At 37.4% G+C, this 25,002-nt stretch overlaps 1 protein-coding gene across 23 annotated transcripts in view; it reads right to left on the bottom strand.

Moving 5' to 3' along the window:
• The window catches only part of RIMS2 (regulating synaptic membrane exocytosis 2), a 468,287-nt gene that overhangs the window by 37,627 nt on the left and 405,658 nt on the right, over window positions 1-25,002 (bottom strand). For 13 of the 23 annotated variants that reach the window (XM_040546640.1, XM_040546641.1, XM_040546661.1 and 10 more), the window contains one exon: window positions 16,170-16,411. The exons of the other annotated variants lie outside the window; for them this stretch is intronic. In XM_040546640.1, the coding sequence (XP_040402574.1) occupies window positions 16,170-16,411 (242 nt within the window). The remainder of the gene's footprint in view (window positions 1-16,169; window positions 16,412-25,002) is intronic. 23 annotated transcript variants of the gene reach the window in all.

Raw genomic sequence — 25,002 nt, 5'->3', positions numbered from 1 at the left:
TCCCTGGAGGTGCTCAAGGCCAGGCTGGATGGGGCTTTGGGCAACCTGGTCTGGTGGGAGGTGTCCCTGCCCTTTTCATGGGCTTGGAACTAGATGGGCTTTAAGGTCCCCTTCAACCCAAAACATTCTATGATTTATGATACTATGATTTTCAGGAGGTGGGAAGGGCACCAGGTGTGCAGCAAAACATATTTCTGTAGTAGTGTCTCTGTGTTGAATTATAATAATCTAAATAGGTTTTTTTTTTTTTTTTTTCCATGCAGTATAATGCCACATATGTATATACAGAGTGAGAGAGAAGCCCCATAAAAACCCTTCTCCAGTTCCTCTAGTCCTGGATTTTACCTCTTCATTCACAGGGAGGAAGCCCTGTGTTCACATGCCCGATTTTGTTTCTTACAACTGAACAACCACGTAGCCCAAGCCCGATTGCCTAAAATTGTTAAAGAGAGACCATCTGTCTAGTCTGTCAATGTGCAAGACTGTATTTTGTAATGAAGCAAAGGAATTTACTGATAAATGCTCTCTAAATAGATACTGATAATACACTCCTTGCCATGGTCTACCCATAGTTGTAAACAAACATAATTGTCTAATTTTTGTTTTCAGTCTAAATGTTATCTGTGCATCTAGCCTTGCTAGAGTGAAAGGAACAGAAGTAACTCGATGACAAACAAAACTAAGGATAGGAAGAAGAATCCTGAAGGGTGCAGAAGTTCAGGTCACTGGGTTTGAATTTACAGTGATAAAAAGGGAGAGAGAAAGGTGATGAGGGCAGCGGGTAAGGAGAATAGCACAGAACTATAAAGCACAACGACAGCACTTGTCTACTTTTGGGGAAGGGGCTTACTATAAGGTAGTGTTGTTTGCAATTTCTTCTACAGACAGGCCAAGACTCAACTCTTTTTGTCCTGAGAGCAGCAATAGCAAGTCTCATTATTGCTAAGTCATAATCCTGTCCAGTAAAAATAAGTACTCTGTGCTTATTAAGCCAAGGAGCAGTAAAGAACAGCTCCAGAAATAATCAGTGGTGAAGTCTTTAATTTCATTTCACTTCATTCATGCTTTCAATTTATTTTCCTCCTGCTTAGGGGTCAAGCCTTTGCATAATGAAGTTTTAGTGTGTTTTTAATGCAGCAAGGAGCGTGTGGGAGTAATCATCATCACAAAGACATCATGTACACACCTGCACGTGAATCTCACACTTCTCTCCTGGAGCAGTTCTACGTCCTTCCTCACACCCGCCTGAAATATAGCCAATTTGCATGTAGATTGTTTTTGAAGCTGCCTCTTGACAGATCGGAAGAAAAAAGTCCCATACCCTCGTTACTGCAGAATCATTACAAAAGGACCTGAATAGCTAACAGAGTACATAAGAGCTTGCATGGACACATTGCAGAAATCAAGCTGTTGCTTGGCTACCAGAGAAAGCATCAGCGTGCACACCACTGCCTGATGCCTTTCTCAGTGTTTCTCACCTTGGTAGTCAGGAATGAGGCAGTTAGAGCAGAATACTGTATATCACATCTACAGAAAGTATCGGTTTTCACCAGGAGAATTAAAGAAATTAACAGACAAATTTGTTACACCAGATTTAGTTGCTGTATGTTGCTGAATTATTTTTTTATTTTTATTTTTTAATAATTCAGCATCTCTACATGATAGCATTAACCATCAGGAAGTCATTCATCTACTAGCTTTGCTTAGTGATAGCTGGCTTTAAATTTAATTCACAACATAATCAATTCACAACATAATCCCTCGGAAAGACACAACAAACTTCACCACCAAGCACCCAAGACACATCCAGCTGGCAACTCTGTGCATAGCCCAGGCTGAGAAGTGAAGATGAGAAAAGCTCCACGTCAGGACTTAAACACACTATCAATATTCATGGTCCAGCCCTGAGGCACTGGGAGCTCAGCAATGCCCAGCTCTTCGACGTGACAGAGTACTGCAGCTGCTTATGAAAGCTGAAAATGTTGCTGCTAGACATCCCCTAAGGAAAATGTTCTTATATGGTTGTGCCATGTAGTAATAATAAATAAATAAATAAATAAATAAATAAATAAATAAAATCCCATGTGGATATTTTTATCTTCTTACCAACTTGTGGACCTATTGAACAACTGCAGTCAGGTTCCAGTATCTTTAGAGACCTGCAAGCTTAATGAATATAAATGGCTGCAAAAAGCTGCAAATCAGTGCTCCCATTCAGAAGCCTGAGCTGAGGCTGGACTGTGCCAATCACCATTTGTACAGCTTGTCTCCCACTAAGCAGGGGATGTGCAAGAGAGATAAGAGAGCTCCAGAGATTTAGGAGATTTCATCAGAACTGCAGTGTGCTGAGTAAGAGAAGTGAAGTCACTGCACCATTGAAAGGAGAGGTGTAGGCTTCAATGCATCTAATATCTGTAGGACAACTAAGTTAAGAGGAAAATAAAACCTGAAAATATTTATATATGTAATATGTGTAAATTATATGCATGTATATATGACAGAAATGTGTGCATCTCATACATACACACATTTCAATCAGGCTTGCTTTCTCTGAGGTTGCTGAATCTAAATTTGTTCCAGTTGCACATTTTTCCCTCACACTTTTCAGTACCAAATTAAATAGGACACTCCAAAAAGGTACCTTAAAAAGCATCTTAATATAACAGATAAAAATCCAGACACATTTTTAATTCCAAATAAATAGAATTTTTAACAAAGCCACCTTTTTTTGTTTGTTTGTTTGTTGCATTGAGGATGGGTCTGTGAAACTGTAATCTGATTTCCTGCCCCATCAAAGCAGTGATTTTCAATTACTGTCCTTGCTTATTAGAAACTACAACACACATATAGCTGTTTGATATTAAAAACTAGCAGCTGATGCACTAACAATAAATAATTACTGAGCCCAAATGGTAACAGAAAAATAATTAATGTTTACAGGGAGTGGGGAGAAGAAAGCGTGACACCTAAGACAAAAATGAATTTCTATTGGATTTGCTCATGTACTCTTCTCTATCAGAAGGATTTTCCTAGTCACCCCAAACAATCCTACACAGTTCTCACTCACAAAAGCTTTTCTCTCTTACTATATTCTTCCTTGGTGCTGTTCTCCCTCTAATTCCCTTGTTCCCAATTCCCACACCCTACCAGCAGTCAGAGCCATAGTGGTATTTAGTCCTCTCCTGTGTATGCCTTAACTCTCCTTTCACTGATATAATTGTTGATTTTCTCCATACTCCACTTCCCTCACCTCTTGACTCTTTCTCTCACATTAAAGCCTGCCTTGCTGCCTCCTGCTGTTTTTCAACCTCACCAATCACTTCTGCTTTCAGTCTGTGGTTCACCTTTGATGAAAATCTTCTCAGCAGGCTGTCTGCTACAAGTCACAGATGTGGAGCCCTTCATCCTGGAGCTGGACATTTTTACTAGCCATATATACCTTGCTACCTCCCTTTGATATTTACACTATCCTAGGATATTAGTACCTTCCTTTCATATTGCATTAAGATCTATGGGTCTCTGTTTTTGTAAGAATTGATAGAACAGTTTCATCTTAATATTTTTAATTCTCAAGTCCTTTTTTTTTAGAATCTCAAACATTGTAAGGAGTTTACCGTTTTCATGTCTGCTTTCATGTCAAGGCTACTTACTTTCAGTGAGATCCAAACTCCCACTTCACTGAAAACAAAGAAGCAACAAAATGTATTCACTTCTTTAGTACTTAGAGGCTGGACAGAGGTGACATAGCTCAAGGCGAGAGGTGGAGAAAAAGCAGGAAGAGATGGATTGAAGGTGGAACTGGAAAATGCAGTTAATTCTGCTAAAGGGAAGAAAGACAATTAGCTCAAAATGGCTAATGAGCTCCATAAAAAACATTTTGAGATGAGATCTGAATTCTTGGTGACGAGCCAATGAATTAATAGTAACTACGTTCAAGGACTTTCATGAGTTTTACCCGTGAGTTTTACTGACTGTGATTTCAGTCAGTTGCATCCTGTCACACCTTATATAGATATAAGGAAAGAAGAAGAATTACAAAATACAAAGCTATAAAGTTCAGAATAACTAACGTGGAGACGGAGGCTGCAGTAAAATTTACGTGCAAGTAAGCATTATGAGCACATTCTTCTGCCATCCACCTTACCCTCCTGAATTTAATTATCTTTGTGGTCTATTCATTCAAATGTAGATGGAATTATCCGAGGCACTAGGAATCTACAAGGTGTTATGGAGGGTGTGCACAGGCTAATAAATCCTCCATACACATACTCGTAAAGGGACGACTGCATAAAACTAATTTTCTTAGGCTACATTTATAACAGTGAGGTCTAGAGGGGCAGGACACTCACTCATAACCACCCTTATGATTTTTAGCCAGCTCTCTGTCACTACTTTGACCCAAGATAGCTGACCTTTCCCAAAAAGGTGCAGCTCAGAAGACAGCACGGACATAGGAGGATTCCCATAGCTTTTAAGGATGAGGAGATCTGTTAGCCATATGGACATCAGCCAGAACCAGAGATAGACCGTAGTCTTTTAATTTATCTGTACAGATTGTAGCCTTAAGTGCGCACAGGACTGAGAGATTTAGAGGTTTCTCCAGTAGGAGAGATTCAGACTCCTTTCCATATATACCACAAATCTTCAAACCCCAGAAAAATACAGGATGGCACTGAGGTAAATCACATGACAGAAAGTTTCTTTCTCACTCCAGGAAAGCTGGGAATATGCAACATGGATACAACTGGCACATGTTTAAATTCATCTCCCCACTGAAAGACAATCACGGTGGCAAAAGCCAAGGCGCCAAGTTGGACGATCTGAAAAAAACTCGTTTCAAAATTGCAAAGAATCCTTTTCCCAGTGGGGTTCTGTTCAACAATTCCTATAATCTGCCAACACGCTGCATGAAAGCAGTTGCTTAAATGGACGAGTAAAAGGCATGCAAGTTAATGACGACTACTGTGCACTGAGCACTTACAGGCATTTCTGTGAGGAAGCTGCTGTACTGATGGATGTGTTCATTTTCACGCTGCCCAACCTCTAACGTGGGGCTGTTGCCTGGCCTCTTTCAGTACATTAACTAAGAGGAATCTCAGCTTGGGTGCTAGCTGGAAGTGGTGTTTTTAAAAGTAACTCCTACAGAAGTATGGTCTTCAGCCACTGAGCAACTGATGGAACAGCATAGTGAACTGTTCCTCTTGCCTGGCAAAATCCAACTCTCTGGACTTTCATGTATTTTACCTTTTTAATTGCAAGTGGTTTTTTACACTTCCTGGCACTTCTGTCCATTTACTGATGAAGGTGTGACTTTGGTAAGGTAGTTAACCTAGACCATGTTGCTCAAAGCCCCATCCAGCCTGGCCTTGAACACCTCTAGGGATTGGGCATCCACAGTTCTCTGGGCAACCTGTGCCACTGCCTCGCTGCCCTCAGAGCGAAGAATGTCTTTCCCATACCTGATCTAAACCTATCCTCTTTTAGTTTAAAGCTCATTCCCCCTTGTCCTATCCCTACACCCCCTGACAAAGAGTCCCTCCCCAGTTATTCTGTAGGGCTCCTTTAGGCACTGGAAGGCCACTGTAAGGTCTGTCCGGGGCCTTCTGTTCTCCAGGCTGAACAACCCCAGCTCCCTCAGCCTGTCTGCATAGAAGAGGTGCTCCTGGATCATCCCTGTGGCCCTCCTCTGGACTTGCTCCAACAGGCCCATGTCCTCCTTGTGCTGGGGGCCCCAGAGCTGAATGCAGGGCTCCAGGTGGGGTCTCACAAGAGCAGAGCAGAAGGGGACAATCACCTCCCTCACCCTGCTGGCTATGCTGCTTTTGGTGCAGCCCAGGACATGGTTGGCTTTCTGGGCTGCAAGTGCACATTTATCTAACTGTGAAAAAGTGATAGAGCAAGACAATATAGCTGTTATCAGGGAGAGGAGGTACTTCACCCTGTTTTAGAAAAGAGCACATTTTAGCAATGCTTTTAACCAGAACTTCAAGTCCCATAGTGGTCCCATTTTACCTTTGAAGACCCCTTTCAGGATGCATGAATTTCCACACGATAATTACATAGTGAGGTTTCAAAAATACTACCCAATCTTGCATAGACCTGAAATGACTGAAAATATTAAAAAGGTGATGTCAAAATTATAAAATGCTGATAATAATCAAGACATTTTTTATATGAACACATTACAAAAAATGTACTTGTTACCGATAAAATTCAGAAATCAATGAGCAAATTAGTTCAGTGTAAAATAGCTCTGTAAAGATTTTTTCTGAAGTTCATTTAACTTAAAGTATTGTGCTACATTAAAACAAAAGTAGAATACTGACTTACTAGAACAAGTAATTTACATACTTTAGAAAATCTATGATACAGAATTTCTATAAAAATCTGTTTTACTTTTAAGGTGTTAATGTTATATTTTCCACTCAGTACACCACTGCCTTAATTACAGCATGTTCCACACAAAATATTGCATTAATTTTTCATTTTGAAAAATACTTTATATATATTCACCTTATGAAAAATCAGTAATTTAGTTAATTTAAACAATTAATTTAGTTAATCACAGAGAAGCCATTTTTCTTTCACAGTATGAATTTGTTCATTACAGGTCTTTTCGCAGCAAATATGACCAAGAAAAGTATTTCTTACTGTGAATATTTTCAATTAGGTCTTAATGTGATTTCACAGACTGAGCTAAAAATAATTTTTGCTGGCACCAAAGTCTACCTAGACAATGGAACAATCTTCATATTACAGTACTATAAATACAAACCTGGATTAAATCTGAATGTAAATTTTAGAGCAGAGTTTTAAGTCATGTAAGGTAACATATAATTGAACATTTCTTAATGTAATTAAAAGATTGTGACAGTAAAACAAAATGTCATTCATACAAATATTTTCAAGAATAAGTAAAACTCTAAAAAAATAGATATAAAAGACCCCCACATGTTAATGAGACTGATATTGTGATTATTTTACAATAAAAACTAGGACTGATAAGAAAATATCTCCCAAATGTTTGGTTCATCTTATGCAGATACAAAAGGAACATATATTCAAATAGGAAATTAATTAGCTGACAAGGAAAAAAATATTTTTTTTTCCTTTTTTAAGAAATTCTTCATCTTTTCCTAAACATGTTCCAATAGGAATGATTTGAGAACAACTTACATGTTTTCTTCCTCCTATGCCAGGTGCTCAACGACAATTTTTTACTTCATAGTATACATATCCCTGAGCAGAAAGAGACAGCTTAACTGAACTTATATGTGCATAACAGGATTAGAGAAAATTCTATCACTTTTTGGAGCAGTAATCAAAATGCAGTACTAGGATCTGTACTGACGTTAAAGAAAAATCTTAGAGCAATTCCTCAGTTGTAAACTAACAAAAAATAAAGAAAAACTGTAGCAAAAAATACAGTTCACCAATGTACTTCTTGAACTAGAGTCTCAAGTTTCCACTGATCCTGGAAGCACTTATGATGTCTTCAGAACTCTCACTATCCATTGTCAAAGAGTTTGATAATTACTAAGTATAACGGTCTTTTTTGTTTTACTTCAATTTCATCAAATTAAAAAAACAAAACAAAAAAAACAACAAAAAAAAACTTTTACCTGGGGTTGTCCAATAGGCTAGTCAAAACACAGGATGCACACCACCCAGAAAGACAGAAAAATAATTTCACAAATTCTTTTTGATAGTTTGCTAAAACATGAAGTGGGTACTTTATAAGTTTAGGCTTGTGTTTTGGTTCTCCATTGACTTCTGCTAGTCCTCAGGTAACTTCTCTGTGCTGTTTGTGCTGTTCCTCTTATCCTTCCCAGTCTTTACCTCATTTATCTACACAGACTGCAAGGCTCAGATATGAATAAAAACATAGTTAAAATATGGAGAAAAGGGTCTAAAATACACAGAAATTTGGCATCTCATTCCAAAAAACAAATGAAAAATTCTGCTCATAGCCCCAGTGGTGCATAAGTTTCCAATAAATCAGCTTTTTATCCTAATTTTCCCTCTAATTTTGATTCTGTGCATGTTGAGAATCTACTGACTCTTGCCGACACGGAGATGGCAGGGAATGATGATACACACATCAGCATTCAGAAAGAGCAGGTTCTGCGTGTTCTGCCTCAAGGACAGATCTTGTAAGATTTAGGCTTGTAAAACGCAGCTACAGGATTGTGCTCAAGAAAGGTAGTGTTGGCCACTGCTTCTTTCCTAACATTTCTAGAGAAGCAGAAAGCTTTATGCTGCAAAAAAGAGGATGTTCCCATGATGGAGGAAGATCTGGGTACAGGGTCCCCCTCCTGCTGGAGAAGACTAATGCATCTCCTTATTTCTTGGAGACTACCAGGCATACATCCTCTGACACATACCCGATTCACACTATTTTGCAAGCAACTGGATTTGCTAGTCCCATCCACCCCCACTCAAAAAAAAAAAAAAAAAAAAAAAGACACAAAAGGCCAAATAAAGCACTGGCAAGGGATCTATGGGAATTAATTTGCAATAAGAGGGTTTAGTTCCCTTATCCAATGGCTGCTTGTAAATTTTCTGTGAATCATCACAGGTACATTTAGCTACTTTTAAATTACTCTGTTGTTAATATAATTTCTCTTCTAAAAGTTTTCTATTAGTGGCACATGTAAGTTTTGAGTGGTAGCATCATCACACTTCGTCCATGGTAGAAAAAGACGACCTAAATGGAGATACCTAGGAGGCATATACCAGTTCACTATGAGGGAAATGGTTTGTGTGAACAGTTTCTACAAACTGTTCTAAAATAAAAGAGGGGGGATTTAGATTAGACAATGCTGGAAATATTAATTAAACTTAAATTAAATAAAACAATGTTATTCCCTAAAATATAAACCATAAAGATACATTGAACTGTAACAATAGGTAAGCATCTTGGACATTTCAGGCTATCTGAAAAGTGACTAACTGCCAAAATAGAAGTATGAAATTGCCTACACAGTTCTTCTTTTCAGCCTCAAGTTTCCATAAGATGAAATCAGACTCTTTTTCACAGAATATCCAACACAAAATTCAATCGCATGTTAACTAAAGTATTATAAAATTACAAAAGGAGTTCTCAAACCAAAATGTACTTATGTGAAACATAAATTATTCTGTTGAGTATCTCTCCTATAGCCTAAACCAGAAATGCTTTCCAAATTCAATTAGGAACTCAGGAAGGAGTGTGATGGTTTTTGCTTATGCAACAACACAAAGAACAAATCTTGTTTACTGTGAAAACAGAGATAAAACAGCTTTAAACTTTATTGATGAGATGTGTATTTTTTTAGCAGGGATCTTATGAGAATTCTGCTCTGGATAAGAAAAGATAGTTTTGCAGTATTCTTACCCAGAAAGATCACCCTACATTTCTCTCTCTATTTTTACCTCTAATTATGAAAAGAGTGAAAATCTTGTAGAAGGTCAAGCTAAACATTCTGATCTCACTTACAGGTTTCTCCTTTTTTTCCCTTATTAATGAAATCAAGTGGTAATATAACTGTTTTTTTTTTTTTTTAAGGAAAGGGTTGACAGTACAGAAAATCATTTGGGGAAATAAATATAAGTATTTTTTTTAATCGTATAGATGCCTACAACCAAGGGAATTGGTTTTACTTCTCCCACAGTCAGTTTGAAAGCTCACAGGTATAGATCTCACTGAGTCAGTAACTAAACATAACAGAGAGAGAGAGTTCAAAATGTCTTTTGTGACTGGGGCAGTATTGCTCAGCTAGTATACATGATCTGTATGTTTTTTTTTCCAAAAATGAAGCCTTTTATTCTTATTCTTTATTCTCATTACAGGACTTTCTTCTTATCTGCCTGGACTTTCATCTTATATATGGCACAAGACATCTCCTACATCTTACATATAAGAAGCATCTTCCAGAAGATGACTTCTGTAAGATCATAGCTAGTACTGACTGAAGGTTGGTTCTGACACCTCAGCTCTATATTTCTTTTCACTGCATCCGTCTCTCACAGAAGCTTTATGAAAGTAAGAGAAGCCAAATATATACCTGCCTCTTCTACAGAAAACCCATTCTGGATAGTTACATAAATTTTGTATTGCCTTACCTTCTTTCCTTCTCTTTCGCTACATGTGGAAGAAAATGATTTAAAAACAAAAATCTATCATCACCTCAGTAAATAAAATTAAAAGCCTGTGTAGTCAGCCTTTTTAGTTTGCAATTAGAGTCTATTTATTTGTTAGCATACTCTCCAGAGTTTATTTAGTAAAGGCTGATTAATTCCCTCGGTAATGTATTTATTATAATGGTACTTTCTCCTTGGCAAAGAATTCAGGTCACAATTCTCAAGTAATCAGTAGGACAAATTGGCCTTAATCTGTTGTCAACTACTAATCGTACACTTTTATCAATGCAATACAGGCTTATTTTGAAACTAAATCAGATTATACATCAAGAATACTGATACAAGTGTAATACTACAGATTAAAGCAATTTATTAACAACAGTAATCTGCCTTTGGAGTAGGAGAGGAAATAAAACCCCAAACAAAAGGCTTGATTCAAATCACATGAATTACGTGTATGATTAAAAAAAAACAATAACACATGGTCAGATTAAAAGTAGTACATGATAATTTCAGTTGCAGATCTGGTCACATAATCTAATTACAGAGATAGAAAGCAACAATATATATTATGATAACGAGCACACTTCTAGTTTGGTGAATTGTTTGCTCACTCTGTTTTATTTCATTTTGGACAATGAAAGGCAATTGATGAAGTTTCTTCTTTAGTTTCCCCTGTTGGAAGTGATTCATCATCCTCTTTTTAAAGGAAACATATGTACTGCACGTGTGGTAAAGGACTGTTTTTTGTAAAAATCTAAACTTTGAACTAAGAAATGTGAAATACCATACAAGACCAAAACTAATGTTCCCAACAGATTCCCTTCAATTATTCTAGTAATTGAGGAAATAGCTCCACAGACTATATAGTTGGCATATGAAAGTAGCACTTCAGACTCTACTTTCAACACTCTACAAACCATACAAAATTCATAATTTGGCTTTTAAGACACACCCACAGAAAATAAAATCCCATCCAAAACATATGGTTGCATTTCTCTGCAGGCATTACTGCACTGGTCACTATCAAGTCATTCCATTACATGCTTTCCCTAATATCACCTATTTTGATAGATGTCAGCTATTATAGTCATACACCCAAATGTGCCATAGCATTCTCAAATGCTGAGAGTGTGCTGGACTCTGTACGTGTGACTGTGTGTACACACAGGAAACATTTGAGGATGTATGGTTCACAGTGCGCTGCAGATTCTAAAAAAAAAAAAATTCTTGACAACATAAACTAAACTTTTTAGGCTTTTGGATATAGTCAGCCTACAAACACAATAAGACTTAGCTAACTAAAGAAAGCACATATCCTCAGCTAGAGATATGTCACCTAAACAAGGTATCCACCTGTCAGAGATGGTGCATTTGAGTTAAAAGAGAGATCTAACACAGTGTAACCAGAAGAGGGGAAAGATTTCACTCATGAACAAAATTTAACTGAAAGCTACAGATTTGCACCTGTATGCAAGACTGGTCACCAGTTCCCTCAGGGCTGTCTAGCAGGAAAAGGACTTAATTCCAGATATGAACAGCTAAGCAAACACTGTCAAGATGCTGTTTGAGACCTGAATTTTGTATTTGATTTTACCTTGCAAAGGAAGACAGCTACTCCAGTAGGAAGAACGTCCATGGAATCAGGATGTAAAGGTCTCAACATAAACCCCCCAAACCTGCTAAGTGTTAGGAATGATGTCTTCTAGGAATGATGTCTTGAACAAGTCTGTTGAGTATTCCTCCAGCTATTTTTTGTAGCAGTGAAAATGTACTGGAATCAGACCTGAAGTCAATTCTGATTCAACTCGTCACTCTACTCTACAGTATCTTATCTTTGACTAAAGTCTTATCCTAACTAAAAGTAATCATAAGTAAAATTACTTTTGTGTCAGCTGACCATCTAAATAAACTGCAGGAATTTCCAGGCTTTTTTTTTTTTTTTAATTGTTTTGAAATAAATCAAGACAGTTCACAAAATCTGATCCTGTATATTCTCACACCTAACATTTTCACTAGATAGAATAATAGGAAAGAGCTAGTACTGATACACATTTTTACAAAGAGGAAAACTAATATGAATTGTCAAAAAATAAATTACAATGCTTCTTTAAGCACAAATGGAAACCCGAGAAGGAATCTTGTCTGTTGTCATTCATGTTTTCTGTATTTCCATGGTCTCAACACTAGAAATGTTTCTGTTATTTCTTTTCCCATAAGGACAGTGGTCCACAGAACACCACTTAACGATGTAATGTATTTGAGGACATCACCCAGATTTACTGGATTCTTGGATTCTTTCGGTATGATCAACTGAAAAGATCAGTTCCTAGTGCCTGTGTCAATGAGGTCAGATCTGTCCGACTTCCTGAATTATTATTTTACTCTCACAAATTATCCGTGATTCGTCTTGTTCAGCACAGTTACTCAATTAGCAATATTCTATGCATTGTAAGACTGTATTATTATATCCCTGAGGAGAACATAACATTGCTTCTACCGCTTATTCAGGTTTTTGTTATATTTCAGATGTATTCAGTTCTCTCCTTGGAGGCTTTCGAACACAAAGTAGACACTAGCCATAACTGAATGAAATCAAAATGCCTTCGGCAGGTAATAAATTATATAATTATTATTATTAATACAGTTACTCCCATTCCTCCCAGCAATAACAACAAATCAACATACCCTCTACCCACAAAACAAGAGTTCCTACCTGAATACACTAAACAAAACATAGACCAGAATAAAAACATACTTTAAGTTGTACGTATTTAGAGTGTCAATTCCCCAGTACTGTGCCAAACAAAAAGAAATAACATAAAATTCAACTGAAATAAAAGCAAAAATTTATCTTTTAAGGCATTTATTGTATGCCTGATTCACAGTCCTGAAAGCAGCTATAATGACCTACTTTCAAAATTTTCTGGCATAGTTTTAGTTATAAAATATGAATGAAGAAAACCACTGAAATACAATTATGCCTTATCAGACACTAGAAAGAAATTTCAGAGGTGCTGGTAGGCATTTTTTTACTGACTCCAAGATGAGAACACAGTTTATAAAAACTTAGTTGCTATAAATATGATTACAACTTTCCGTAGAAGTCGTATTGTTGTCTCCTGATACAGACATGCTTTTTCAATCCTGATATGTCAAGTAAGGAGACAGATGACCAACTGAACAACAGAATGTCTTCAGAAACTAACCAAGGACCCTTTTTATTTTGACCAGTTGCTATATGGTAATGGTGCTGTGCAAGCTGAGTATCCCCTGCCTCTCAGTTACCAAAGTTTACTTACAGGAAGTCTACAGCACATTCAGCATTTCAGCATTTCAATAGCAGGCCTTGTATTAGTGCTTGTGCCAATACTTGTTTCCTTGTCCAGGCACTTACCATCTGAAAACAGGAACAGGATGACATAAAACAGGGAATAATTATGAATTCATTAGACACATTAACTGCACGTTTTAAACCTGTGGCATTCATGTGTAACACTGGTGTCCAATATTCTCTCTAAGATGTGCTGATGGATGTTTAAGACACGCAAGACACATTTTCGTGACGTGACCTCCCCCTCACCTACCCAACAGGTCATTGCCTTGTCTCATTGCAGACACAGCACCGCACATGCTTCCTTAGGGTGTTAAAGGGTCTCCTGACACATCGCCACAGGCTTGCTCACCTTTTTACCAGCACACTCGTGCAACCCAACTATTTCAACCAGACGTGTGCCTGTCCTGTTAGGTGCAGCCAGAGAAGCCCCCTTAGGGTCATGGGATGGAGGCAGCTTGGGAGCACACGAGGAGCTGGTGTGCAGTAACTGCTGTACAAAACAACCTATATTCATCTTATATGTGAGGGGCCTTTTCATAAGGAGCAGCAGGAGCTGCTCTGGCTGCAACGTCCTGGTGGGCCAGCCGCAGGCCTGAGCGCAGACCTCTCCAGGGAGCAGCTGAGGGAGAAAGGCTGCTGGCCAGAGCCAGAAGGACTCTCATAGTTTCTGCTGCAGCAGACACGCTGCACTGACATACATCTCAGTAATCGCAAGTTTTTCAGAACAACCTGCTCACATGCAATGGATCAAGAGATCTTAAGAAGTTTTGAAAGAGTTACATTTCACATTTGTCCTTAAACTTGAGTACCTAATCAGTTGTTCTGCAACTGGTTAGATACATCAGAGAAACTTCAGGTTAAAAGTAACATCCCAAATAACTAAATCAGCATGGTATTTAAATCAAATCTAAGCAAGCCACACAATGATACAGATTCTTTCTAGTGCTGAGACTTATATTTGAACATCATACAAAAACCTGACAGCCTTCATTTAGTATGTCTTACAGCAAATGACCAAAGTAGATCACAACTAGCACTGTTGTGCATATTTGACGATATCCAAGTACATCAACACAGTTACATACCTCTGTACTATCACATGAACAAAATTATATATTTCTAGGTGAGCAAGTGGCTAGGTTTTTCTGGTTGCCCAACCAGACATTCCACAGATCCGTGCAAAGATGGCTTCATCTTCCCCATTCATTTGAGCTCAGAGGAAATAGAAGCATGTATGAAACTGCCATTCTGATAACCAGCAAGTGAGTTAGTAAAACAGGAGAGCACTGCAAAGACTTGCCTACAGGTGGAGTCACCAGTGTCTACACGATTTTCAGAGCTTTCACTGTGTATGTTCTTTCCCCTCTTCTTCTTCATTCCCTCCTGACACTTACTATGTTCAATAAGACGCACACTCAGTCCCTCTAATCTCTTTCTGTGCTCCCCTTCTTCTGTACTATTGTCCCTCTTCCTTAACCTTACTTTCAGTATCCCATCTTTTTAACTCCACTCTTTCCAGGTGCTTTAAATTCCCCTCCTACAAAAGTTTACTTACAAAATATACCACAATTTCTCACTTTGCAAATCACCAGCTTACTTCGTGTACTTGTACGTTAAAACTCTTATCATTCTTGTTTCATAATAAAAACTGCAAACCTTTCAGAGAACTGAAAATTCTGTTCAGTGTCCAAATGGTGCTTAGCACAATGGAGACCTCCTGATGGGACAACACATGGCTGAATACTACTTATAAACTTAGGTTGAACCATATGACAATGTTACAATTATTTTACTTAGATACTGAACACGTAATATAGCTCATGTACATATATATATACATATTATATAAATTATATAAATATATGTGCATATAATCACATTTAATATAGATAATCATATATATATATATTAATCATGTGTATATATATATGATTTAAATACAAGTAATCATTTTCCATGTAAAGTACTCTTGTCCTATAAAGGTTCCTTAATTGACAATGAGAGCTTTTCAGAGTGCATTATATGGATTTTCCCTAAAAGAGGAAGGAAAAAAATTGCATAGGATTTTAAATGTTTTAGGTATCAAACAGAAAAACTCTCCGTTTTGCCTAGATAGAATATTTCAATATCAAATTTTAACTGCCATAAACAGAAATGAGGAAAACATATACTGATAGTGAATACTCTTGTAGGCTGAAAAGAAAGGAATTAAAAAGCAATAAAAAACAGTACTAATGCAGTAAAATATAACATACCATTTTGTTCATGAAAATTGTTTCATTTCAAAATAATGGTGCATGTTTAAATGTGAGAAAAGAAAATAATGGAAACACTATTCATCACAGAAGAGAAGGAGTTTTGCAATTGAGTTTCAGCGACCCTTAACAAAATCCCAGTCAGAGTTCCCCCCAAATGTAAGTACAGCAGCTCATGTTGGCTCCTGAGAAGCAAAGGAATTAGTACATTAAGTAGGTTCCAGTAAGCAGAAAATACAAGCCTCAGTCCAACCTGAAAAGGATCTTTGCTAAAAACCAAGCTTAGTCAATGTCCAGGCCAAAAAAGAAATAAAAATGCTTGACCATTTTCTTCTTTTGCTAGAATATTGTTGATTAGGCAACTTCAACAAGATATCCAAACAAATAAACCATAATGCATGCACATTATGCACATTTAAATAATTCCAGAGGGGAAAAAACAATCCAGTTCCTACCGGTCTGGCTAAGTTGTGACGTGCTACGGCTTTTCCGCGAGAGACCCACGATGGCGACCATCTTTGCGCCGATGCTGGAGCGTCTCTTCTTGCCGCCACCACCAACGGTGCCCACTGCCGTGTCCGACTGGCTGCCATCGTTTTTCTCCAGCGTGTACATGTCCCCACCAATGCTGGTGCTCTTAGTCATGTTCTTTCCTGAGGCGCCCATCTGTCTGCTTTGCATTTTGGATGTAAAGACACTGTCAGCCAGTGGATGGATAAACACCGCAGACAAAGAAGAGTAAAAAGGGGAAGACAGAAAAGGACAGGTTTCAGATGGAAAGTTTTGGGAGACTGGAGGGTAAAAGCAGCTAATTCACACAGGTAGGGTTTGTTTTTTTAGAGGTAAAAGGAGCAGCTTTAATGGTAAGCTCCTGTTTGGTATTTCATTTTAAATAACAATCTCTTACTGATTTTCTTAAAATACATGACCAGCAAAAGCATAACAAAGGATTAATATATCAGTGTACCATGTACACATCTTTTAAAAACTCTGTGCAAGAATATAAGTATGTTCATACATATTTTTTTGTTGTTTTGACTGATTTGAGTATTGCTTTTCCACATTTGGCTAATCAAATCATAAGCATCTGTTCCTCTAGTTTATCAGCTCAGCAGGTTCTGAAAATGGTTTGAGTAGGGATTACCTGGGCCAGGCAAGAGACACAAAGCAAATAAAATACATAAACTATCATTTATAGTTCTTGCTTCAACTAGAAACCATGGCTGCAGACACTCAGCACACATGAATAGTGGTTATAGGTATATTTTTAACTGAGCAGGCTTTCTTTTTGTTACTAAAAGCTATTTGCACTATGTTGGTATCTTCTTACAATATTCTATAAACATAAATAGTCACAAGCTAGAATACAAAGTGTTGTCCACAGCTGTGGAAAAGCAAAGGGTCTTCAAGATCCTTCAGTAAACCAAAGAAAAGTCACTTCCTGGCTCCCCTATATTGTTCTTATGATTCTCCTACAGCAGCTACAGTGCATCACTACTTGACAATGGCTTGGGTTAAAAAAGGCTAGGTGAAAATAAGCTTGCTTCAGTATAATGTTTTTTGAATTTATTCTTCCCATCCCTTATACATCTCATTTGTATGTTTCTTGAGCTTTATCTATGGCAGTATTAAGTAGTTACTCGCCTGGAATTTTGCCAGTTGAGGTGACACAGCAATATACTACTACTGAGTATGTGCTGTCCCTCTAATAGTGTCTTTATCACCAAATAGTTATTCTAAGTGTAAAAACATAAACACACTAAGGGGTTCCAGTTCTTCACCAATATCCCAACTTTTAACTCTTACAGCAAAATAATTATTTAATAGTAAGTTCTCTGGTTATCTGGTCTGAGATTATAAAAGCATTTTTTATTTACTTATTTAAACAGGCACTGCACACAAATTCACGAGTGAGGACACCACAGTTCAGGGGGTACAAACCAAAAAAAGATAGTTTTCAATCCCCAAGACAGAAAGTTGAACTGTAGGCAGACTGAGAGACCACACACTAGTGCTACTTGGGAAATTTACATTCTACAACCCTCTCAGGTGCTTTGCCCCTCTTCTTCACAAGTATGTATACACGAATAAATACACACAAAAATATATTCCTCAGTGAAACAGATACTTGATTCATTAATGAACTGAATGAAAGTCTGAAGTCTAGCTTTGATTTCTAAACATCCACACATTTCAAGGATATTTTCAGTAATCTAGTTCACTTATCCTGTTTTTGATGAAATTATACAGTGATGAACTTATCCAGTTCTTTTATTCCCTCCCTTTGGCAACAAATGCATGTAAAAACATGTATAAAACATTTATAAAACACTTGGACATTACATGACTTAAATCAACTTTACTGATAAAATGGAATTTTATTATAATACACATTTTGTTCTTATTTATAGACTGTTTCTACAGGCTCTAATCAGCTGCATCTGAATTATCTGCTAGACACACACAGCACTCCCAGAGGGACCTGATCTCCCAGTGGTCCAGGTTAAGGGACCTTTCCTTTGCACAGAAATGGTGATCTACGGTGATGATAGCAGTACACATCCACATTTGGCCCTGACATTTAACTGGTAGATGGCTGGACAAACATCCAGATTGGGAAGCTCTTCAGCAAATGTGGGCCTGATAATATGCATGGAGAATATTTCTATTTCAGTGAAGTTCTTGCACAGAACTCAGCCCCTTATAATTCTGTACATTGCATCTCACTAGTAAGTCCACACTAGATGCAGTGTTAGACAATCTGTAGACAACAGAATATTTTTGGAAACCAGGAAAAAATATTCTTTTTGTGTGTTTGTATAAAATCATCACTATTTAAAGGCTAACAAATATTGGTTTTGCTTCCTAAATACATTTTCAAAAACATACAAAGGCTATTGCTGGAGCTTCACCCTTCAGTAAATGGAGTGGATTTTATGGGGTACGCCCAAAGTCTTCCCCTTACTTATAATGACCTATACCAATTTCAAAGAAAATAAACTTATATTGCTTCTTTATTGACTCTTTATATACATACATACTCTGTCGATAAAAACTTAACTATGAAATTAATGCAGCGGCCTCAAAGGCAAAGGTATTGTTGGGTCTTTTACTACTGATTGGAAATGGGATGAGCCATCAGATTTGGAACAACAAAGTAACTTTTTAAGATATTTGAGAGGTGCCAATAAAGCTTTTTGCCCTTTAGTTGGCAGCTGCATCTACATGAAGGCACAAAATGCTTGAAGTTGAGCCACAACACTGAGAAAAATACAAGAGCTAGTTTATAGAAATGCGCCTTCGTCATCAAGTTGAAAAATATAGGGTGCGCTTCCTAAGTAAGTTATGAGGAAAAGCATGAATGAGAGTTCAGATCAACAGATGGACGGGCACAAAACAGATTTGAGAGAGAGCCTTGGTGGCCTTGACTGGACAGACACTATAAAAACACTGGAACGCAATGGGAGCTTGAGCGTATTTTTCTTAGCCTTTTTTTAACTTTCCTTCATGTTATATGTTAGTACATACTGACACACCCTGGTAAATTTCACACTAAAATAAAGTGGGATAGGATGTGGGTGAAGAGGCAGGCAGGGAAGGAAAAAAGTGGATCTGTATTTCTGGTGCTTTTTATCACTATGATAACTCACTTGTGAGATGATAACATCACATGCTGTATTTCCTTTCAAACTAACACCTTTAGAGATTGCTTCACAGGACGGAGATGCCACATGAACTAGTTCTCAGTTTCAACACTATCTCACAAATAAGAAATAACAGAGAGATCTAGAAAGGTCATTGTTGTGAAGAGACGGTATATTCAGTCCTATGTCAGGCCAAATTCTAAGAATCAGAAAATTAGAGCCCCTTGCCCAGTAATACATGTTTTTAAAGGAAATGTGATTAATTTCACTGTGTTGTCTGTCAGAGCTCTTTGATGTATTTGTTCAAACAGTTGGATTCATATTTAGCACAGGAGTAGAAAAGTAAAGCTATTTAGTTCCTAAAACTGTTTTGAAAACAGATTCTTGGGGAGAGATCTTAAGAATGCTCCTTTGGGGAAAGACTGTAGTATAAGTCATTAATTCTCTGTTATTTCATATGGGAGCTCATTCTCACAGCACAGACTGGTAGGAGGAAAGTATTTTTACTGTCTGCAGAACAACCTACTCCAATGCTACATTTTTCAAGAACCACAGAATATCCCGAGTTGGAAAAGACCCACAAGGATCATCAAGTCCAACTCCTGGCTCCACACAGGACCATCCAAAAATCAAACCATGTGTCTGACAGCATTGTCCAAATGCTTCTTGATCTCCAGCAGGCTCGGTGCTGTGAACACTGCCCTGGGGAGCCTGTTTCAGTTTCCAACCACGTTCTCTCAGTGAAGAACCTTTTCCTAATATCCAACCTGAACCTCCCCTGTTGCAGCTTCGTGCCTTTCCCTTGGATCCTATCATATCCAGGAAGTGAGCTCCTGTTGTATTTTATAACAGAAAATAGTAATTATGCCATTGCTTTATAAGTGATATTAACACTTAGGAAAGGTCTTATGTCATAGCAGTGAAAACAGAAATACTCTGTTTTCTCATAAAACACAAATTCTGAATCATGAAATCAAGTTTTAATGTGTGTACCTGCTAACCATGAGGTGGACTTACTCAACCAGGTTCTTTTGACCAAATAAGAAAGATAGGAAACAGAATTCAAGTGAAGAAAAAAGTATTTAATTTTAGGATTGACTGGATATTCCAAAAACTACTACAAATAGCTAATATTGAAAGTTCATTCACCATTCACTATTTTTACTCCCTGAGTATTTTATTCTAAAAATACTTGTTCTAATTAAAGTTTTGGGGTTGTTTTGCTCTGTAAAAGCAGCAGGGGGAACATCTTTGTTATGCTCCCTGCTAGCCAACAGCTCTTGGAGAAAGCCATCACATAGCAGTGGCTTTGTTTTTTCTCATTTCCTCCTTTTGAAAAAAAAAATCTTTGAGAAATAAGTACTAGGAGAGTTCTGAAAGGCTTATAGTGCTTCATAGTAAACCTGCATTGCTCATGAGCAAACCAACTCCTTCATCTGTACTCTGAACTCTTTTGACTATTCAAGCCCTCCCTCACTAATTATTATTGGTATATCACAGGTATACCTGTGAAGCTGTCCTTCCACCCAGACTGCCTTTTGACAGTGCCAGAAATGGATTACTCCTAGAAAAATAGGGCGTTGTATGTCAGCTTGCACTCCTTTCTGAGTTAACAGAACTATTAAAGGGATGTCAGAGTTAAGAGACTAGCTCCTACAAACTTTTCTCTTAACAGGAAACAGAAATGCCGTATCCAGGAAGTTTTCTTTCCATGTACATATACACAGACATAATCCCACCCACATATTCAGCTAAATATTTACAACATTTTAAATTTATGAGATTATATGAGTCAAGGAATAGAGGTGCACTAAAAATAGGGTTTCCAAGTTGTCTGATGGTACTCAACTTAAGAAAATCCTCCACGATGAGAATAAGCAGCCATATGGGGCCAAAATAAATAAATAAATTAACTGTGCTAGGCCATCATGTGAATGATGGTGCAATAATCACCCTCATTAAAATCGAAACAGGAACAAACTTATCACACCACCCCAGCTGTGAGGCAGCCTGCAGCCTTCAGCAGCCACAGAGTGAAGGTGACAGCAGGCCCCTGACTAAGGCTTGTGGGGACCAACTAGTCAGCCAGAGCAGGGTGATGGGCAAAGATCACAGGGGAATGTTGCTTCCTGCATTGCCCCTAGTTCTTTTCAGTTGTGAGATGTAGCTTTATACACCATTCCTAAAATACAGCATTCCTCTGTAATCTCTTCACAAACAAGCAGAGGGAGTATGAAAATACAAACAAAGTGGCTAGTAACAGCCTCCATCCAACATCTCATCCCTCAGTCTGTACATATAACCAGGGTTGCACCTTCCCGGTTTAGTGGTATAGGGCCTTAAACTCCTTGGCTATACAGCGAATCTCAGATTGTTCTTACATGCTGATATTCTACAGACAAATTCTAGCCCATAAGCTTTTTCTGAATGCTTTTGAAGAAAAAGAGTAAGCTGGTCTGAAAATGCTATTCATATATAGCCTTCTAGGAAATCCAGTATTATGTTTCTGGATTTCTTAAAGGCACCAATCTTCAGGATCTCTTTTCAAAGACCCACTTCTTTTCAAAACGGGCAGTGTAATTCTCCTCTGGAATCAGATTTGCTGTCAAGGTTTTCCAGACTCCTACCATAGTAGGTAATCAGCAACTATCTTGATCTTCTCACTTTGTCAGTATCTGTGCCGATACAGATTAGAAAACACCAGCAGAGAAACTATCCCAAAGTACAATGCCTAGGATCTGCTGCTTGGAAAACAATCTCTTAGGAGTTGACATAGCCAGAAGGAAACACTGCCCCAGGAAATCCTCAAAGAAGGGAGGGAGGCAGGGAAATAGGTTGCACAAGAAGATCTTTGCTTCAGTTTTGGTATTTCATGCTTTAGATAGACCGTGTCCTTGATATCTGACCAAGAAGAAAAGCAACTATTTGTGAAGTTTCAGTTAAGAGGGGAGATTTCACAATGTGAAAGGAGCCTGCCCTAAAAGGGAGAGAAACTGTTTTGAAGCCACTTGACATACAGCAATATAGCTAAGAGGGACTGAAGTGTGGGCAAATGCTCTAGAACCTAAATAAACAAGGTCTGCATAAAAACAAACCAAAAAAATACCAATTTTTGAAAGTTAAGAAGAAAATAAAAAACTCAGAGATTTCACCCGACTTCACCCAATGTCTGACTTATTGGTGTTTCGAGGGCATTTAATGGGTTTACAAAAAATACTTATTTTAGAATTAATTGACAGTATTGTTGGCTGCTGATACATTTTCCATGAGAGCAATTGCAGACACACAGAACATTCATTGTTTCATATGTACCAAATGGAAAATTTCCTCCTCTTTCCGTAGTTAAAAACCTGCAGTCTTTGGCTGCCACTTTTGAACCAATTGCAGAGATTGGATGGCATCACACTAGTTGGTCAGAAACTTGCCTAAGGAAACAGAATCTTTTTTAATAGAAACTGGCTGATTAGTAGAATAAGTGACAAATTTCCTCAGGAACCTTTCATTTAGGACAGAAAAACAAACAAACAAAAAACAAACAAACAAACAAAAGTCCCACAACAAAATAACAACAAAAACCCACTGACACCTGGGAGTCCTTATGCTTTACCATGCCTGTTGAGATTTACAATATGTGGTAAACCAGCCAGAGATGAAGCCAAGGATGGAGAAACTGAAAACGACGACTCTCTTGGAAGTTGTTACTGTTATAAAAAGCAATTGCAAAGTCCCAGGGGTTAAAGAACCTTATTAAGATTTTTGCAGGCATTCTCTGCTTTCGAACAGGGCAGCATTGCCCATTCTTTCTGTACATTAAGCAATCCAACAGGCAGCAATGAGAAAGGCTAAACCAGGAAAATACACCGATTCAGTCCTTCCCCATAAACAATACGAATGACCAACAGACCCAAACCCAAATCAAAGATAATATTTTCAATCTGGAAGCAAAGGCAAACATCTTACCTTGGCTATTGCCAGTTAAAAATGCTTCTAACTGCATGGATTTATACATTTTCTCCAAGAAAAATCCTCTCTTTAAACACCGCAGTCACTCAAAAAACACAGATCATACCCCTTCAGGCATCTTTTGCCTGAGAGTCTCATTTTGCTCTCTTACACTCAAAATGCTATTCTATCCATTCCTAATTATGACTGATAAACTAAAATTATTATGACAATCTTTTTTTTGTTTGTTTGTTTTTCACTTACCAACAAATACACTTTACTAAAACCAGTATTATGAAGCACAGGCTTTTTTCAAATCTATGGTATTATTAAATTCTTACATGTCAAGGAGATGAAAAGCAATTGTAACCATTGTATTATTTATCATTAGTAGGATTTCTGGGGATTTTGTTTTGTTTTGTTTTCAGTCTTCATTACAACTGAATTGGAAATGAAAACAATTCATCTTGTTGCTCTGCCAAAAGAATATGCACAAGAGAATCAGATTTATACTTAAGTCATTTGGCAGATCTTGGCAGGTTTCTTTTTTTCTCAATGAAAATTCAGAATTAATACTTCCCTGTTGTTTACCCTAGGTCTCTGGTAATGATGCCTAACTAAACTAAAGCATCTGCAATTGTAAAAACGCACTTTGCCAAGTTAGAGGTACAGCCATGTACTGTGATGTCCTAGGGAAAGTACAAAATTTAACATTTTTTTTTCAGTTGTTTTAAGAGGTGTTTTCTTATATATGTCTCTTGTGAGACTGGATGACCACTGAAGATTTCTTTTACAGATTTTTAAAAGCAGGATAGGAATTTTAATGCCATTCTTAATAGATTTCTTTACTTATTTGGAGACATTCTCAATTCATTAATTTGCTGAGGAAATTTAACAAAAACAGCATTATGGGGACAGCTGTGATGTTGGAAATAGTATTTCCATGGGAACAATGCCTCTGGCCAATGCACATACTCATCTGCCAATTTATATCAGAGACATACTACAGGTTTGAAATTATAATGATTTAGTCTCCTGAGGTTCACTTGACCAAAAATTATCCTATTAAATTATTTGTGATATAAAGCTATAATAGCTACTGGACTGACTTCATTGCTAGGTTTATTTTATTGAAATTATAACAGGAAAGCTGGTGGAAAACAGTAGATTTTGGAATTGGAATTTTTTTAATGGATTGGGCTAAACAGAAAAATTCTCTTTTTCGTAATAAATTAATTAGTGAATAAAGTAGTGATTACAATGTATTTTGTTTTGTATATTATTCAAAGACAACTTGTGTGCACAACTGAAAATAAAAATAATCTAATATTTAATGCGAAATAACATTTTCGAAGATCACTTTCATATTATTATTATATATTACCCTGCTAACAGTTGTGAATCTATGCAAAAATCCCTTCCTTTGATACGGTGAACTAAACCAGGCATTCAGAATGTGTGAATTCCAAAGAAGCCTAGAAAGAAAACAAGCTAAGGAGCAAAAGTCTTGCATTAGCCAGCTGTCATTTTAGTTTGATATTCATTTGTAAATACAAGTCCACATGAACTCTGAAGGCTTGGTAATAAAGAAAGAAAATAAAGACAGAATCAGTTGTGTAACACACAGCACATTAACGACAGGCCTGCCAAATTAAAGCTGACAGTGGGCAATCTGGTTTAATTGACAATGTGTTTTAGAGAA

This window comes from Cygnus olor, chromosome 2 (assembly GCF_009769625.2).
Source record: "Cygnus olor isolate bCygOlo1 chromosome 2, bCygOlo1.pri.v2, whole genome shotgun sequence".
Lineage (NCBI taxonomy): Eukaryota > Metazoa > Chordata > Aves > Anseriformes > Anatidae > Cygnus > Cygnus olor.
The sequence above is the reverse complement of the archived record's forward strand: the minus strand, read 5'-3'. Positions and strand labels throughout refer to the sequence as shown.